Below are 17,961 nucleotides of genomic sequence, written 5' to 3' on the forward strand. Positions count from 1 at the left end.
TCAGTCCCTTCTGTTAAAATTCAAAGATTAATCTGTCCTCTAAAGCCTTGATTTAACTGTCCAAAGCTGTTTTCCTCAGATTTTGAGGTAGGAATTACAACTTGGCCCCAACAGAAAGATTGATTGGGCATGTTTCTTAAATCAAGTATTTAAAGACATTTCCTTTTTGCTTTTCTTCCCAGGACTAGTCCTAAAGGCTCTTTGTTTCTAGTTTCACCTAGACAAGATCCATTTCTTTTGAAACCTTTCAGGATTGCAGATATTTCCCCTTCGGGCAAAAAATTAAGGGTTGTTGTTTTTTATCAAAGTGGACAAAGGCCTCAGCTTTGCTCTCGATACACAATTAATCTTGCTGGAATATACAGTTAAATACTCCCCGGTCATATGAGGCAGCTAGCTTCAGGTTCTTGTCTGCCTAATTCGGACCAGAACCTGCAAAGGTTGCACTTTGTCATCTTAGGTGAACGCTCTTACCATCTGTATTCTGGTGTGGATATTACTCATTTGCCTCTGTTCGAAGCTGTTCTGTGGATTTGTTAAGAGATCCAGAAAATCTTACAATCCTCAACATTTTTATTTCCCCAGCAGCAAAGTTTTATTCTGCCCTGCACCCTGTGCTGGTGCTGATGCTGTAGGGACATGAGGGTTCCTTTGTTTTTCAACAAGTCTCAGCTTTTGAGATACCTACTGAAAATGCCAAGTTCAATTAGTTATTCATCCACACAGAAAAGATGGCAGGAGGGTATTATTGTCTGTAAATGTTTAGGTTCTCAAACTCTATAGATGAGGAAATGAAACAAAGTCTAGTATTAATGTAAACATTAAAATTTGTGCACTGTGAGCTTCTACTGTAAGAAGATTCTAGTTAAATAATTAAATTTTCTTTAAATATTGGTGGAATATAAATGGTAGGTGTTTCCTCGTTTGGAGAAAGAAAATTCTGACCTGTGCTTTAACCACCAGACTAACTCCGCTCCCCAGATATGTGCTTACCTGCTAATTTACATGTGCAGAGATGAGATATTGCTGATGTGTTGGTGGATTTATACATTTGTCAGTGCATCTGACACACCCATTTTTGGAAAGATGCCTGTCTTCATTTTGTTTGGTGTAATTATCAAGGAGCGAGTCATCTTCATTCCAGTTAATACTGGGCTACATCTTACTGTGGTATATTTTTAGATTTTGTTTTAAAATATTTTCGAGTTCTGTATCTTGTAACTATAGCACTGAACAGCAAGCTGCTGACACTTTTTTGAAGTATGAAATATGGTGGTTTTTTTTCTTCTTTCCCTGATGTTACCACGTTCTGTTCCTCAGAATGTTTTCTCTTTCTGTGATTCCTTTTCAGCTGCTGCACATAAAGTGTGATAATGATGAACATATGTTTCAAAGACCCTCTACTTTTTTCTGGTGTAACAATGAGGATTCACCTCCTTGTTTAGATATCTCTTCCATTACGCTTACTCCTAGGAGTTCTCCTGACTCTAGACTACCATCTGGATTGTTAATACCACCACCTTCAAAAAGTGGTCTTCCAAAGCCAACCAGTGAATACAGCTGCCCAAGACCTCGTGTAATCCTGCTGTGCAAAAGCTTTTTCAGTTCTTTTGGCTTTCCTTTGTTCTCTGTTGTGTTTTAACTTGTATTTAAAATGTGCATTTTGTACAGTGGTTAAAGGGCAGAGCAGATGTATCTTAGATTCTCTAGGGATACTCTTAAAATATGGAATTTGTGAAGATTTACTCTTATTTCTACATAGCGTTTTCTCTCTCACCCTCAAAACATAAATTCTTATTTTCCCAACATGTTTAAATTAGTCCATTAATTAATTACCTCTGTTATCTGTCAATCTTTTGTTAAAATTCTTTTATATAAAGAATAGTTATTCAAAACAAATAATTCTAAAACTCCAACTTCAAGGGCTCCCCCCTCCACCCCCCAATTACAGAATTAATAGAAAAGCAATCAGCCATTTTAACATGCCTTATAAAAACTCTGTGCAAAATGAAGGTTGAAAGTTATTCTTAAATACGAAATGGGCATATTGCCTGCTTTTTCATAGCAATATGCTTATACTCGACTTTTCTTCCATTTGCAAGTAACATTTGGCTGCATTTGGCAAACATCATGGCTTTCTGCATGTGTTCACTAAATAAAAATGCTTCTTGTACTCATATGTATTCAAAATATACATTTCTTAAAATAACTAAATTATAGTTTTACTTAAACTTGCTGTATCAGTAGAATCAAAATGGCCAGAAACTTCAACAAAATGGCATATAGACAGGAAATGACAGTGTAAAGTTTGGTTTTGCTTTTTTTGCATAAGAGACTCATTTAAGACTAAACATCAATACTGTTTATCTATCTAGCTTCTAGGTAGCCATAAACATTTAGCAAATGAGAGTCTACATTAGCATTTACTATCTCCAAGACATACCAGGATTACCCATCAGTGTTGATGGGAAATGTAGGTTGATGTATGGCACGTACCTATGCATTAAACCTGATCCCACCTTCCTGATGCAGACAAAACCTATCTACAAGAGAGTTTTGTTTGTATGAAGAATGGAATAGGAGATTCATTGTACATTACTTTGGGTCAAGCACATCCATTGCCTTGCTTTGAGTGGGAGCAGATGACATCCAGCGATCTCCCTGACGTAAATTTTACTGGTTCTCTGACTATGCACAAAGGCTCCGGAGGTTCATGCAAGGTCCATGAACATAGTAATAAGAGCCTATTGCGTCTAAACAGTATGCACTGAAATCTTTTTACAACAGACTATCTTCGAAATTGCTATGCTAACTTGTGTTGAGGTCAGTAAGAGTTCCGTATGTGTAAAAATCTTAAAAATTAGTTATTTTTTGAAGTTAATTCAGCTCTGGTCTTGCCAGGGAAACATGACTAATTTTTTTTTAAATAGAACAAAAAACCCCCAGCATGTTAAATGTAGATTTTTATTTTTTTTTTTTAATTTTTTTTGCTTGGCACTTCACTATACTTTTGTAGAAGTATCCCAGGTTTTTGGAGATATTGAACAGTTCTAGATCTCTCCTAATCCAAATTTAAGATACAAATTCAAAACTCCCAAGAAATAGGAAATTTAGGACTTCAGAGTCTCATTTTCTCTTTAAGCAGTGTATTCAGTGGAAGACCATGGATCAATGTCCTTTCCTTCTTAGCAGCCACTGCAGCCTCCAGAGAGAAATAGAGGTAGTTCAAAGCTACCTATAGACTTGGCTTAGAAATCTGTGCCGTGTGCTGTGAGAGGGCAGCTTCAGGTGCTGCAGCAGAGGCACTAAAGAAAGCAGCATTCCAAAATAAGGGTTGGGTCCATGAAACTCTCACGGACCTGCAGTGCGAAAGACCGCTTGCGAGATTGTCGTATTCGTGCATTCTGAATAAAAGGATCTGTGTGACTAATTTAACTTGTGCTTAAAAATTTTCATGTGAATATTTCGGTCAAATTATTTGAAAGTAGCAAGCTTTCCCCGTGCCTGGCTGTATAGTCTTTCCAATACACAGAATGTAGGTTTTTTGTATTCCCTAATTAATAACATTAACATGCAAACTAGTTTTGCGTATATATTTTGCCTTCGGCTTGTCAATCTCAGTTTTAATCTATCTCATAATCTGTCTTCAGTGTTCAGTTTATTCTGACTTGACTGTGCCTTGTTTGTGCCCTGAAGTAATGGACTGATAGCAGGAGGAATTAATCACTAAAAAATAAATACGGCTATAGAACAACAGTAATTGTCCACTTTGGGGTTTCTGTGCTTATCCGGTATTTCTCTGAACCCTTCCAAATTCCTGGGCCTTACTAATGAAATCTCTTCTGTTACACGTTCAAGAATGAGAGTTTTATTTTGGATATTAATATTCAGTGTATTGCCTGTCTAGGTTGTTACTTACCAAAAAATAACACTTGAAGCTTTGATCACACCAGGTTTTTTAGGTTGTCAAATAAGTTATCATGTAAGGAAGAATTAGTAAACAAGAAATATGGGGATTGTATCTTTTAATTTTAGCCACTTGTTCTGTGCACTCCAGAGCGTAGCATATTGTTGTTGCAGTATTACCTTAAATGGGTCTTGTGAATGTACGTGTATTCATCCGTCTGCAATAGAGAACTGCTTGTCACAAGCTTTCTCAGGTTTGACTGTGATACATTTCTGGCTGTACCAGATGGACTGAAAATGGAAAAATTGCAATGCTGCTTATATATTGGAGAGTTTTAGCATGTCTGAGACTCTGAACTGCACATGCCATTTGCTTGGTGTCAGGAGCTATTTTTTGCATGCTGATGGTTATTTTTAACTTTTTTGAAAACGTGGCTCTTATCTGCATGCTGAAGAATTCAGTATTGTGATCTTTCATGTGAAATATTGCCCTAATATTTATTGTCCTTATTGTAGGCAGGCAGTGTGACACCTAAATCACCCTCCACTGACATCTTTGATATGGTTCCCTTTTCTCCCATATCCCCTCAGTCATCAACACCTACTCGCAATGGTACACAGCCTCCTCCAGTACCCAGTAGATCTACAGAGATCAGTAAGTTTCGTAACAACTGACCTAATTTTTGCTTCCATTATATTTTTTTAATAAAGCATCTTTAAAGGTTTACGTACATTTTGCATGAAAAGCCAAATACAGTTTTTGTAAATCGCATTTGATAATGCCATTTCATTTTTATACCATCTTCCCGAAGTCATTGATGTTGCTGCCAAGTTACATTATAAACAAATTTATTTACTTGCTGAAGCTATTATATAAACAGTTTGAAGGAGTTTGGTTGGCTTTTAACGTGGCTTTTCTTTTACAGTATCTCTTTTGTACTTACTTCGAGAAATATTTTTACTTCCTGTTAGTTCTTTCCTTGTCAAGCCACAGTTGTAGCATCTAGAGCCTACGTTTCTGGGGAAGACAGCAGGTGGAGTAAGTATGGTGGTGATGATGCAGAAGGGAGAGCTGAAGAAATCCCTCAAGATGTAGACTGTCTTGGAATACTATTTTTAAAACTACTTTTCGTATCATCTACAGCTTTGTTTTTCAGTTATAGTTGATGAACCCCTCCAGATTTGTGGACCACTCCTAAAAGATCTTCAAAAGATTATTAACAATAGCATTTTTATTTTCCAAAGGCTTGAAAGCAGCTAGGGTAAGGTTCTTGGCTTCACTGGAAATCTTTTAGGAGTCCAAAAATTTTTAAAAACTTTGGAAATCCCTTGGGGGAGAGGAGAGCGGAGCATACACAAGCAATGTCAGAGGTTGTAGAAGTATCAGTCTTGTGTGTAGTATCTTCTATTTCTGATGCCTATTTTAATATGGATAAGGAACATTAATGTTACTGCCTGGCACCTTATAAAACCCCATTTGAAGAGTTTCTGCCTGTTTTGGGGAATGCTGCTAGTATGTAGGATTTTCAGGTATGAATGAGAGCTGTGCGCAATTATAAAAATGCATTGTAAAGCTTAAGTCAGTGAATGTCTTCCCCAGTACCATATCCTATGCACCTTTTGTTTCCCTTGCTCAGAATGACTGTCACCCTCTAAAGAGAAAGTAGATATCGAGGCTATTGATTCAATTAAAAAATCTGTTCTTTTTTAACAGAAGATTTTAAATTAATTTAGATTAATTTCTGTGGGTTTCTCAAAGGGTATATTTAAAACTATTCTATTAGGAATAGTTAATATTAACTATTCTTAAATAACTTAAAAGAATATTAGAATAGAACTGTTCTATTAAGAGAATTTTTATGGCTTTGTAAAGAACAACAAAAAAATAATTCAAAGACACACCCTCCAAGAACTCTTTTTGTGTTTTCAAATTTGTTCCTCTGAAACTACAGACAATGCCACAAAATCATTCTCAGTGTGCATATCCAGCTTCAAAAATAATAACTTGAATGGAATTACAAGATGAGATTGATTTTTTTTTTTTTTTAGCTACTGCCCGACCTTGGTTTTGTTGAAATTGTGGCTAGAAATCTTGTGGGAGTCAGCACTCAGTGCTGAGTGGTCTTGAGAATTCCAGCTATGTAGGTTTTGTAGTTGTGTAGTCAGTGGGTTTTGTAATATAGAAAATACTATCAATAAGTTGCTTATTCAGTGATACGTACTGTTTAAAATAGTTGTTTCTTCTGCACTTCATTAATTTGCTTTAAATTAAGATGATGTAGTTCAGAGATGTGGTAGCCAGTGTCTGTTAATTCTCTGTGCTCCTCAGTGTGCCGTGCTTCAGAGAGACATTACAGAAGTACATCATAGGCTTTATACTTTTGATCCCTGCTCTTTCAGTCTACGTCATAGTACTTTGTATGTTGAAAATCGTTGCATTCATCAGCTATTAACACCCTTTGGCATATTTCAAAAATGCAATTTGAAACAGAAGACGAATATTTTATCATCAAACAAGGACTTATTGTCTTAGAAGAGAAAGTTCAGGTCCCATAAGAATCTCATTCAGGCTGTGTAATGTTACATTGCTATAATAATGTACAATATTATGTTGATTTATGTGGTGTTACTGCTGCCAGTACAAGCAAGCTGGCATTTCTTTCTCCAATACAAGTCAGATAGGTGGCAACCAAGAGGAGCTGAAGCTTGGAGTCTCCCACTGAACATCTTTTCATGTTCCTATCTCTACTTTGTCACTGCACTTGAGCGGTTTTTTTCCCCTCACTTTTGATGAAATTATAGGGTGATTTTTCTTGGATTTTATTGGTTTTATAACTTTCACCTTCATCACATTCAGTAGTAAACAAGGTGAAAGTTAAGGATGCACCATCTATTTGCTAGTGTCAACCTCAGTTGCTCCGTTCATCTAAGTGAGGTTCATCTGCCTGTTACCAAGGGATGGCACTTGGTCTGCTCAAGCAAAATGAGCTTTTCAAAGCCAAAGTTCATCTTAGTCATCAACTGGCCAGTTTGACAAATCACCCAAGAATAACACTGCACAGGAAACACAGGTCCTATTTGCAGGAAACCGGTAACAACACCAAGCACTTTGGATTCCTCCAAGACCAAAAGCTTCATAGATGATAATTGGCACCAGGATGAGAAGTTAAGCTTTTCATAAAGAGAAATTCCTAGAGTTAGAATTTTGGTTGCCAGCTCTCCTTTGGGTAGTTTCCCCAGCAAAAGTTGGGGGATTATAAATTTTATCTTTTGCTTTGACTAGCTCGCAGTATGTAGTTCAAGAAACCTGGCACTCTAATGCTGGAAGAGTGCAACACTGACCTTTTCTCAGAAAGGCGGTTATCTCCAAAGCATTTAAGCTTCAAAAAAGGGAGAAGTTTCTTGAAATTTTGAGTTCTTATTCAGCATTGTACCAACGTGGATTCCCAGTAAATGTCTGCTCACTGCTGGGTATATCAGTGATAGCAAATAGATTGTTTTTACCTATTTTAAAGGAGAAAATTGCATGATTTTTAGACAGGAAGTTGCAGGTTGGACAAATATGTGGTGTCTCTTTAGATAATAATTGCAAAAAAGCGATTCTTTCAAAAACAAAAGCCCTTTCCAGAATTGTATTTCTACTCAAAATGTTGCTGAGAAATACTTCTTTTAATACTAAGTTTGCAGTAACCAGCTTGCAGGCTAAACATAAACATTGCAGCCCATTATAGTAATGGCTTAATCGAACAGTTGACCAATGCATAGCTAGTGCAACCAAAAAGGCAATGTTAAAGACCGCGCTGCTGCTTCCTCGTGGAGTAAGGGATTGCAAATGTTCTTGTAAGTTATCTTAAAGGACAGAATTAATTTATTAATTTTAATTAATTAAAGGAGGAATTAATTTATGTGTTTCTTGTTGGCCCAGCATTATTGTCATATCTCGGAAAAGATCTGGAGAGGAGCATTCTCTATTGAATTGTTCAGCGTTTATTTCCCTGAAATGCATCTTGAACAATCCAAGGTCACAACTGGCAGCTGTAGAAATCTGCTCCAAGATGCTATCTTTCCAGAGATATTTAAGAGTCCGTTGTCAGAATAATGGTGGAACCATTTTTTTATGCTGTAATAATTCCAAAAGAAAAAAATATGGAGTAGCCTGCAGCTAAGGGAGAAGCTTCCCAGACTGCACTACTTCAGCTTATTCCAAATATTTTCTTGAGTGCTTGTCTTCAGAGTGATTAATTTTTATTTGTCACCACAGCTGCTCCAGGACATCTGGGGAAAGCATATATCAGCATAGCTCTGTGCCTGGATGATAGCTAAGGTAAAGAAGATTGGGATGCAAAATACAGCAGAAAAGCCAAATATTTGTAGTTTTGCTTGGTAATTGCTAGTTTTGAGTTTATTACAGAGTGCAGGTGGCTACTCTGCAGTATTATGTGTTTCTTGTCCTGAATGTCAGATAGGTCACAGAAACAAGAATTTATTACCTGTTCATGTCTTCTGTGGTTTGAGTTGCGGATGTAAAACATCAGCATTTCATGGTTTTGAATTTGTTGGTTGATTTCCCAAGCTGTGAATTTATTTCCATCCAGAAACAAATGGGAAAGGGAAAGGAAATTATATGTGCTGTTTGAAAGGATCGTTTTCAAAGGCTTACTGGTTGCTGTGTATCGGAGAAAGAAATGCCTGTCTATGCTACAATTATTTTGGGGAATGTGCCAGGCAAGATATTCCTGTTATAGTTAACCTTCATGCAAATACTCTAGCCTGAAATGAAAAAGTACTGATTTATCCCATGTCTGCCAGACAGGAGCCCCCCTGGGAACAGTGGAGTGAACACTAGCAGATAAGCTTATGGAGATCCCATACAATAGTGCAGCTCTGCAGTGACTAAATTTTTGTATTTTTCCAGTTTCCACATGTTCTTCAGCTTCTGTTCAAAAGAGAAATACTGATGATGCTGTTGAAAATACTTCATGGAATTTTATCCGTCCCTGACTCTTAGCAGTGCAATCTCTCAAATAACACACAGACTTTAAATGCAGAAAAGCAGTTGTACTATGGACTTTTTCAGCCAGTTTACTGAAATGGTTAGCAGGTTATAATAAAGGTAGTTCCCAAACTAATAAGTTTTCATAGAAACTCAGCTAGGAAATAGTTCTGTATTTTGAATTTGATTCTGTACAGGGTTTATTAGGCTCTGTCACTTAGAATTACACTCAGGTTAATTTTAAAGTCTGCCTTGAATAACAATATAAATGAAGTAATCCTTCACCTGAAGGCAGGTGACATTAAAGGACTAAATCTTCTGCCATTCTCCTACTAATGAGCTCAGAAGTGCTGTCGTTAATAAAAGCCCAATAATAAGGCACGAATGAGATAATATCCATAACAGTGTACAAAATACTTGCTTTCAAAAATAGTCATAAGTCATATTTCAGTACTAAGAAATGCAAGGGTTGTGTTCTTTACTGTTTTTTCCTAAATACATTCCTTGAATGTTTGTGAAGGCTTGGTGTTGAAACTGGCTGCTTTTAGCTGTCTGACCACACAGAAAACTGCCAGCTCCTTTTAAGGGTAAAAAGAACCTACAGGGGCAGGAGGGAAGAAAATAAGGAAAATGGACCTACATAATGAACATGAGGACTTATGAGGAGCATAAAGCATAATCACTTTCTGCCCAGTAGAGGTTAGATTGAAAGTCAAAGCTGCTACGCATCTGAAGGTTACTTGGTAGGAGCATCGGAGCATGTAAGGACACTGGTTATACTGAAGCAGACACATTTGGGCTGTGAAAGAGGCAAGGGGCGGGGTAGATCCTAATTTTTACATTAGATTATCCTAGTTAAAGTCTCTTTTGCATGCAAGTGGTCTGCCTCTGCCAGAAAAGACAAGATTTTAGGGGGGGGCTCAAGTGGGCTTTTGGAATAAGGCTCTCTGATCTGGGCCATCTCCTGGTCCCATGTGGCAGTTTGTAGCTTTTTAGCCACAGTTATTGAAATCTGTAATTAATCAAGTTCCTACTTGTTTCTGTACTTTATTATGGGAATTAATGCTGGTAGCTGCTAATTATTTAAAATGCCTATTGTGCAGCTTGATAACACCTAAATGATTAGGTCAAAACCCATGGAGACTGACACACACAATAAAATGTTGAAGAGCCTAGACAAGTACAGGTCTAAAACTCTTGACTCCAAGGAGGCCAAAATAGAGACATTTATTTAGCTATATGCATGATCTTCAGCATTGATAGCATGACTGGTAACACTGCAACATGGATTTTGTGTCAAGTAGTCAGTTGTAAGCTTCCATATCTTGGATGTTAAGGGTAAAATTTTGTGCTTACCAGAAAACTATCCGGTCCTTTTGAAGATACTGATGGCCCCTTTTACTCTCATGCTCTTAAGCTAACATTGTTTTAAGGTAGGTAGAATGCTTACCAGGTTTCTTGCTGTACAACCATGAAAGTTAGGAGGTAGGATATCACTTTAATTTTCTCCCCATCAATGACAAGACTGTATTAACTTGGTTCTGTAAATTTTGCAATCAGTGTGGTTGGATTGGGTTAGCAAAATGATTTTCTTACTGGTTTAGTTCAACCCAATGTGCGATAGAAAAGGTCTGTATAGATGGCACCATTACATGTAGAGAGAAAAAAAAAAATCCCATTACTGAGAAGAAAAAAAAACCCAAAATATTTGGCCTGTAAGATGTGAAGAACTAGCATTACACTGTTCTAATAAGAAAAAAAAATGTATTGGAGGTATTTCTTCTTGTCCAGACAAAAAAGAAACAAACAAAAAAACCCCTGACCACTAGAAAGCATACTACTGTTAAGAAAAAGTGAGAAACTGGATGGTATTGACAGAGAGAAATTTGCAAACATTCTATTTATGGATCCAGATTTAGTGGAATTTCAGGGTAAGTGACCTTTCATGGTCCTATGCTTTTTTCATTCTTTCTTTCTTGACTTGATCTTATGCAAGATTTTTAAAGGCCTGACAATTAGTTTTAGTTACTGTCAGCTGTGCTTTGAGGAACTTTATTAAACATAGGCCTTGCCTTCCATGAGTAAGGGTAGTTGTTTAAAGATGTCCTTAACCAGATGGTAAGAAGTGGCAGACAGGGGACGTGCAGGCTAGGTTGTTTGCAAGAATATGTTTCTGATGTAATGTTAAGATGAAATTTGACAACTGATGTCTAGTTGTTCCCTCCTCATTTGTGAAACACCTATACACACCGATTCCAGAGCGCACTTCAGTAGGAGATGCCCTGTTCAAATTGGAGCTTCTCATCGGATCCCTAAAATTCCTCTTGAAGGCACAAACGTTAATGAAAGCTAAACAGAGGCTTAAACAGAAGTTGATGATGTTCTTGGAAAAATATTTGAGTTTTAAACTTTGGAAAACTAATCAAGACATGGCTTTTGAATTTTGATGTTAAAAGTTGTGGTTAATCAGTGGCATATCTGGAGGTGCTATTATTCAGCTTTTAAGGAGACGTAAGCTGAGTTTTTCAAAGAGCTATTGTCATAGCCTGTACATTTTCTCTCGCTGACTCACTTTTCTCTTGTTCCAGAGAGAGACCTTTTTGGAGCAGAACCTTTTGACCCTTTTAGCTGCGGAGCAGGAGATTTCCCTCCAGACATTCAGTCCAAACTAGATGAGATGCAGGTAACTATTGGGTTATCAATTACGCAGTTTTCTATATCTGCGTGAATGTTCTTGAAATAACGTATCTACATTATTCTGAAAATGTATTCCAGACTGCACACACAAATACATAGAAAAAACCCCCACCTATTTCTGACTATTCCTTTTGTAAGTATATCTCATGGTCTTTGAGTTGCACTTTGAATTTGTCTGCCTGAAGATCCTTACAAATGTTGGCCCATGGTATTAATAGACACATGCACTGATTTAGGGTTTATCAGCAATGTAATCAAAACGGATACTGCTACTCTTGCCTGGGAAGGGACTGAGCGAGCTAAAAAAAGAGAGCGGAGACGAGAGCCCTACAGATAGACTGACGCTGTTACTCTTCAGTTCCAGCAATCACCGCCACCCCGCTATACCCTGATCTTTCCCGCAGTGGCATTAGTCTGGTTTTCCATAGCATTGGCGTAGGCAAAGTACATGCTTAATGGGCCGTGGCAATTTTCTGCTGCCCTTAAAAATAGCTGTATTTGACTATGGCACTCTGGGACAATTAAACTATTAGAGAATTGATTCAAGAATTCTGAACTGATGTGTTTCTATCAGAAAATATTTGTTGATACTGAAACTGTCGACAGTATCTGTTCAGTTATTGACCCAGTTTTGAAGCAATTCTAGGAGAAAGCCTTCAAGTTTTGGAATAAATTACTCTCTTCAGTCAGACTTTCCAAGCTGCTAGTTCCTTGCCAGCTTGCTTATCTCTTTTTTTTCAGCAGCCTGCCAGCAAAACAGAAGGCTGAAAATACTGGGAACTTGAATTTCTAGGATCCTGGCTCCTCAGCAGAAAGTGTTGCCAGGGCTTCCAGCCCTCTTGTATCTCAAGAGGCCACAAAGCCCAAGAGAGCTAGCTCTCGGGCTCCTTCAGTTCCTCTCTTCTGCCTGGAGAGCAGCAGAAACATTTCAAAATGGCTGAAATAAGATTTAAATACTGTTTAATTTACCTAAGTAAAATTTTTGAATTCCTGTTCCTTGTGAAATTTCATTTTCCATGTCAGTTTAGGATGGTGCCACTGGCAAACACCACTAACTATGATTTCTTACTAGAAATCTAGATTCTTGCTCACCTGTACTCTGGCCCAAATAATTTCAGATAGCAGCTAAAAGCCAAAACTGGCTTCTTTGCAATTCCAGTAAAAATGCTTGTGTCTTGTGAGTGCTATAACGTTCTTGCCAAGCCCTTTAGCACAAAAACCCCAAATCTTTTAGCAGCTCACGTTGATACATATCAATGGTTCCCTTGTGTATAGCCCATTTTAGGAAAAAGTATACTGTAGTATCTGTGGGTACTAGAAGAATCCTCTGACCGTAGGTAAATGTCATACACTAAGAGTTCTTATTACAGGTAATATTTTGGCAAAATTTCATATTGTTAGCATATAAGGCTGCAAAGTGTTATCAACTCACAAAACATCAGTGAATGGAACAGTAGAAATCTTTATCAAAGATTTTTGAAGTCATAAAATGAAAAACTCCTATAATTTTTTGTACTTTCTTGACCTAAAAAAGCAGACAACCGACCAATAACAAAACCCCCAAACCTTAGGTTGTTACTATGGCCTATTGCAAAGAATATTGCATTGGTCAGGTATTCCCCCCTGCACATACATATTTTATTTTTTCCGAGTTTTTAATCTGCTTTATAAACTAGTCTCACAATTAGAGAGTCTAGCATAACAGTCTTAGCATACCCTGACACTTTCACTGAAAATTAATTTGTGGTTCTTCATGTAGGCACAAAACTTACTCATGTATAATCTAATTGAGAACAAGTGTAAAACTGACAGGTTATGAAAAGAAAACTTCTGACTTTGGCCAAAGCAAAAGCTATATGCAGTTATTTTACTAGATGGTTGGTGCAAAATACAGATTGAAACATGTCTTTCCTAATATCTCTTTTATCTTCTTGTGCTTTCCTGGGTGCCTAGCGTCAGCGATGGTTGGTATATCATATTTTAATAATGGTATTGGAAGCATTTGCAATTGAAGTGTGCATGTGTTCATGTCTGGTGTTTTTATTTTTATGCATATGTGTGTACATATATAAATATAAAAACTTTTAAGATTCATATTTTATATATACAACTCTAAGTCAGGGCCATTTTAATTTTTAGAGGCCCACAATTTTTAAGGTAGAGACAGCTGATTTTAGTTTTCTTTAGTCTGTCTTATCAGCTGCTAATACTAAGCCTTCATTTTCATTGCTGTTTGTTTTCCATGTGTGCTAGTGAAATCTCCAGTTTTCATATCATCGGATTGCCATTAGTGAAAAGGTTTAAGAAAACCTTTGATACATAGATTTTTGTGTTAGTACAATCACATTTGTGAACATGTTTTTAGTTGGAAATAATTATTTTAAAACTTGCAATGAGCAAAAGATAGCTGTGCTAGAAGTCAGCGGTTGTTAGATACACAGCCTATAAGGAAGGAAGCTGAAACGGACCTACAAAAGGTAAAACCACAGAACAGGTAATGTCTTCTGGGGAATCTAACATTAAGAAACAGGAAAGAGAAATGTAGGCTTCTTTCCTTCTCTGGAATACAAAGTGAAGGAATCTGTTATCTTCACATTATGATAGTACAGCCTGAATTTCAGTAAATCTGCGTTCCATTAAATATACAAAGGTAAGTTGTTTACGAACACATCTAACAGTTCACAATATAAATTTACTCTGAGAGGGTATTAAATGCAGTTTATCCTACACCGAGTGGCACGCAAGCTGCCTCGGCACCAGGCAGTGACAGCCTGGTCGGAGCAGCTCAGTCCAGCCTCTCTTACCCTATTTCTCATGTAGAGAGCTATGTCAGCTGCCTCGGCAAACACGCCCCAGCCTGCAGAAAAGCTGGCTCGGCATATGCATGCGTTGGAAGGTGATGTGTGAGTAAAGTGGGAGAGGAAAGCACAGCACAGCAGAAAAGGCGTTGGAGAGTAAACTCTTAAGTAGTGGGTGCTTTTCCTTTGCATCCAATATTCCGAACTTAATGAGACCAGATAAAGTTCCCTGACCTCTGGGGGAACATTTTTGTGTTTAAACTTTAGTGAGGATCCAAATTTCACACTTAAGCTCTTCCTATTCCATTTCTCAGTCCAATCTCTGTTGATCTTTTTGGAGAGCTCAAAACTCAAACATGTGCCGAGATGTGACTTTTACAGCTCAGGCCTCTCTGATGACTATCCAACCTCCTGTTTTCCCCCACCCTTACGCTGAAACATATTTTCATCCTCTCTATTTTGACTGTATCCAGACATTAATAAAATGAATCTATCTGTTTTCCCAGAAATCTTGCAGTGAGGGGAAGTTTCCCTAGATCATGAATCATACCAGTAACAGCTGCTATAATTTATTAAAATCTCAAGGTACTTAATATCATAAAGCTTCCAGGAGCTGCAAGCCGTTCTCCCTGCATGGCCCGAAGCAGTCAGTAGTCTTGACATCTTCCCATCTGAAATAAGTTATGCTCAGCCCGCTAAATTATCTTCTCACAGACTTGTAAATTTATCATTGGTTCATTGGGTTTGTGCTGACTATAGCTCATTGAGTGAAGTCTCTGTGAAGTTATGTGAGCTAACCTCAGAGCCGTAAGGTTGACTTTGTCAAATTTATCTTCTGATAAAATCGAAGTTCTTTGTCTTTTACTGTTTACCGTTTTTAACTGGAATAGCTCACGTCTTATCACAGAATTGTACAGGTTGGAAAAGACCTTTAAGATCATCAAGTCCAACCGTAAACCTAACACTACCAAGACCACCACTACACCATGTCCCTAAGCACCTCATCCAAACGTCTTTTAAATACCTCCAGGGATGGCGACTCAACCACTTCCCTGGGCAGCCTGTTCCAATGCTTGATAACCCTCTCGGTGAAGTAAAATTCCCTAATATCCAGTCTAAACCTCCCCTGGTGCAACTTGAGGCCATCTCCTCTTGTCCTATCACTTGTTACCTGGGAGAAGAGACCGACCCCCACCTCTCTACACCCTCCTTTCAGGCAGTTGTAGAGAGCCATAAGGTCTCCCCTCAGCCTCCTTTTCTCCAGGCTAAACAGTCCCAGCTCCCTCAGCCGCTCCCCATCAGCCTTGTGCTCCAGACCCTTCCCCAGCTTCGCTGCCCTTCTCTGGACACGCTCCAGCCCCTCAATGTCTCTCTTGTAGTGAGGGGCCCAACACTGAACACGGTATTCAAGGTGCGGCCTCACCAGTGCTGAGTACAGGGGGACGATCACTGCCCTACTCCTGCTGGCCACGCTATTACTGATACAATCCAGGATTCTATTGGCCTTCTTGGCCACCTGGCCACACTGCTGGCTCATATTCAGGCAGCTGTCAACCAACACCCCCAGGTCCTTCTCTGCCTGGCAGCTTTCCATCCACTCTTCCCCAAGCCTGTAGCGTTGCATGGGGTTGCTGTGGCCCAACTGCAGGACCTTGCACTTGGCCTTGTTGAACCTCATACAATTGGCCTCAGCCCATCGATCCAGCCTGTCCAGGTCCCTCTGCAGAGCCTTCCTCCCCTCAAGCAGATCAACACTCCCACACAACTTGGTGTCATCTGCAAACTTACTGAGGGGGCACTCGATCCCCTCATCCAGATCATTGATAAAGGTATTAAACAGGACTGGCCCCAGCACAGAGCCCTGGGGAACACCGCTTGTGACCGGCCGCCAACTGGAGTAAACTCCATTCACCACCACTCTTTGGGCCCAGCCATCCAGCCGGTTCTTTACCCAGTGAAGAGTACACCCGTCCAAGCCATGAGCAGCCAGTTTCTCCAGGAGAATGCTGTGGGCAACCGTGTCAAAGGCTTTACTGAAGTCTAGATAGACAACATCCACAGCCTTTCCCTCACCCAGTAAGTGGATCACCTTGTCACAGAAGGAGATCAGGTTGGTCAAGCAGGACCTGCTTTTCCTGAACCCATGCTGGCTGGGCTTGATCCCTTGGTTATCCTCTACATGCCGTGTGATGGCACTCAGGATGATCTGCTCCATCAGCTTCCCCGGTACCGAGGTCAGGCTGACAGGCCTGTAGTTCCCCGGGTCCTCCTTCCGGCCCTTCTTGTAGATGGGCGTCACATTAGCTAACCTCCAGTCATCTGGGACCTCCCCAGTTAGCCAGGACTGCTGGTAAATGATGGAAAGGGGCTTGGTGAGCACTTCTGCCAGCTCCCTCAGTACTCTCGGGTGGATCTCATCAGGCCCCATAGACTTGTGAGTGTCTAAGTGGTGTAGCAGGTCACTCACCATTTCCCCCTGGATTATTGGGGCTGCATTCTGGTCCCCGTCCCCGTCTTCCAACTTGGGGGGCTGGGTGCCCAGAGAACAATAGACACAAAAAAGTGGGAGTTTTGGAAGAAAGGTTGTTTTCAGGTTACTTTTTTTAGTGAAAATAAGCTTTGCTTCTTTCTTTAAGAGACCAATCATATATGTTGGTAAAATACCATCGTTTTTCTGGGTAATTAAGATGTTCAGTCCTTGAGTTAAATCACCTTGGAAGTAAGAAAGTTACTTGACACTGTCATCGTGGGGATATGAACACAGAAGCAAGGCACAATATAGATGCACACATTATATTCCTTCCTGTTCCCACTCCTGTCCCGTATCAGAGGATGGCCTTTTTCTGCATTCCCTGAAAATCAGCAGATTTGAGAGGTTTTCTGACCAAATGAGGAGTTACTCTTTCCTGAACCTTTAAAGTACAGGAAGCCATGGCACACATGTTTTTTAATGAACAGGCAGTGCGTTATGTTAAGAACACATGTTATTAGAAGCTGAAATGTCTGAATTTCACAAGGCAAAATATTTTAAACACTCTGTATTAAAATGAATGATGCATTTTTTATATATAGAGTATGTAATGTGCACCAAGTGCTGACTATATATGTCATTTTTAAAGAAAAAATACTCTGCCTAACACATTAATCGAGTTTATTAGAAAAAGATAAAAACAAATCATAATTTATAATCTGCTCAGTCATTCCAACTGACATCATTATTATTGCAGCTGCAAATGCTGGGTTTTGGAGCGGAGAGTTGAGAGTAGGCATATGCTGTATGATGGATACTATAATAATCATACAGCAGTTTCCAGTAGGAGCCATAAGACTTGAGAGATGTATGCAGTTCAGATGTATATATGAACTGTATTCCTCAAAGCGGACATAAAGCTGTAACTGTTCTGCATTGCTGTGAGAACTTCAGCATAGGATACTTACCCTGTTGTCTGCATTAATCACAGTTCAACTGTGTCGGGACATAAAGGAGCATCTTTTCTTGAAAACTTGTCTTCCCACAGCTTGGTTGACTACAGTTGATTGGAATTATTTTTTTTTTTTTTAATAGCA

The 17,961-nt window shown here is 38.9% G+C and overlaps 1 protein-coding gene across 10 annotated transcripts in view; it reads left to right on the forward strand.

The window, feature by feature from the left end:
* GULP1 (GULP PTB domain containing engulfment adaptor 1) overlaps positions 1–17,961 on the forward strand; it is a 168,225-nt gene that overhangs the window by 145,219 nt on the left and 5,045 nt on the right. For 8 of the 10 annotated variants that reach the window (XM_075512460.1, XM_075512458.1, XM_075512456.1 and 5 more), the window contains 3 exons: positions 1,352–1,576; positions 4,423–4,561; positions 11,488–11,582. In XM_075512460.1, coding sequence (XP_075368575.1) covers positions 1,352–1,576; positions 4,423–4,561; positions 11,488–11,582 — 459 coding nt within the window. Of the gene's footprint in view, positions 1–1,351; positions 1,577–4,422; positions 4,562–11,487; positions 11,583–11,674; positions 11,730–17,961 lie in introns of all 10 variants that reach the window. The other 2 variants (XM_075512457.1, XM_075512461.1) reach the window with 2 other exon arrangements.

The sequence above is a fragment of the Mycteria americana genome, chromosome 9 (assembly GCF_035582795.1).
Source record: "Mycteria americana isolate JAX WOST 10 ecotype Jacksonville Zoo and Gardens chromosome 9, USCA_MyAme_1.0, whole genome shotgun sequence".
Classification (NCBI taxonomy): Eukaryota; Metazoa; Chordata; class Aves; order Ciconiiformes; family Ciconiidae; genus Mycteria; species Mycteria americana.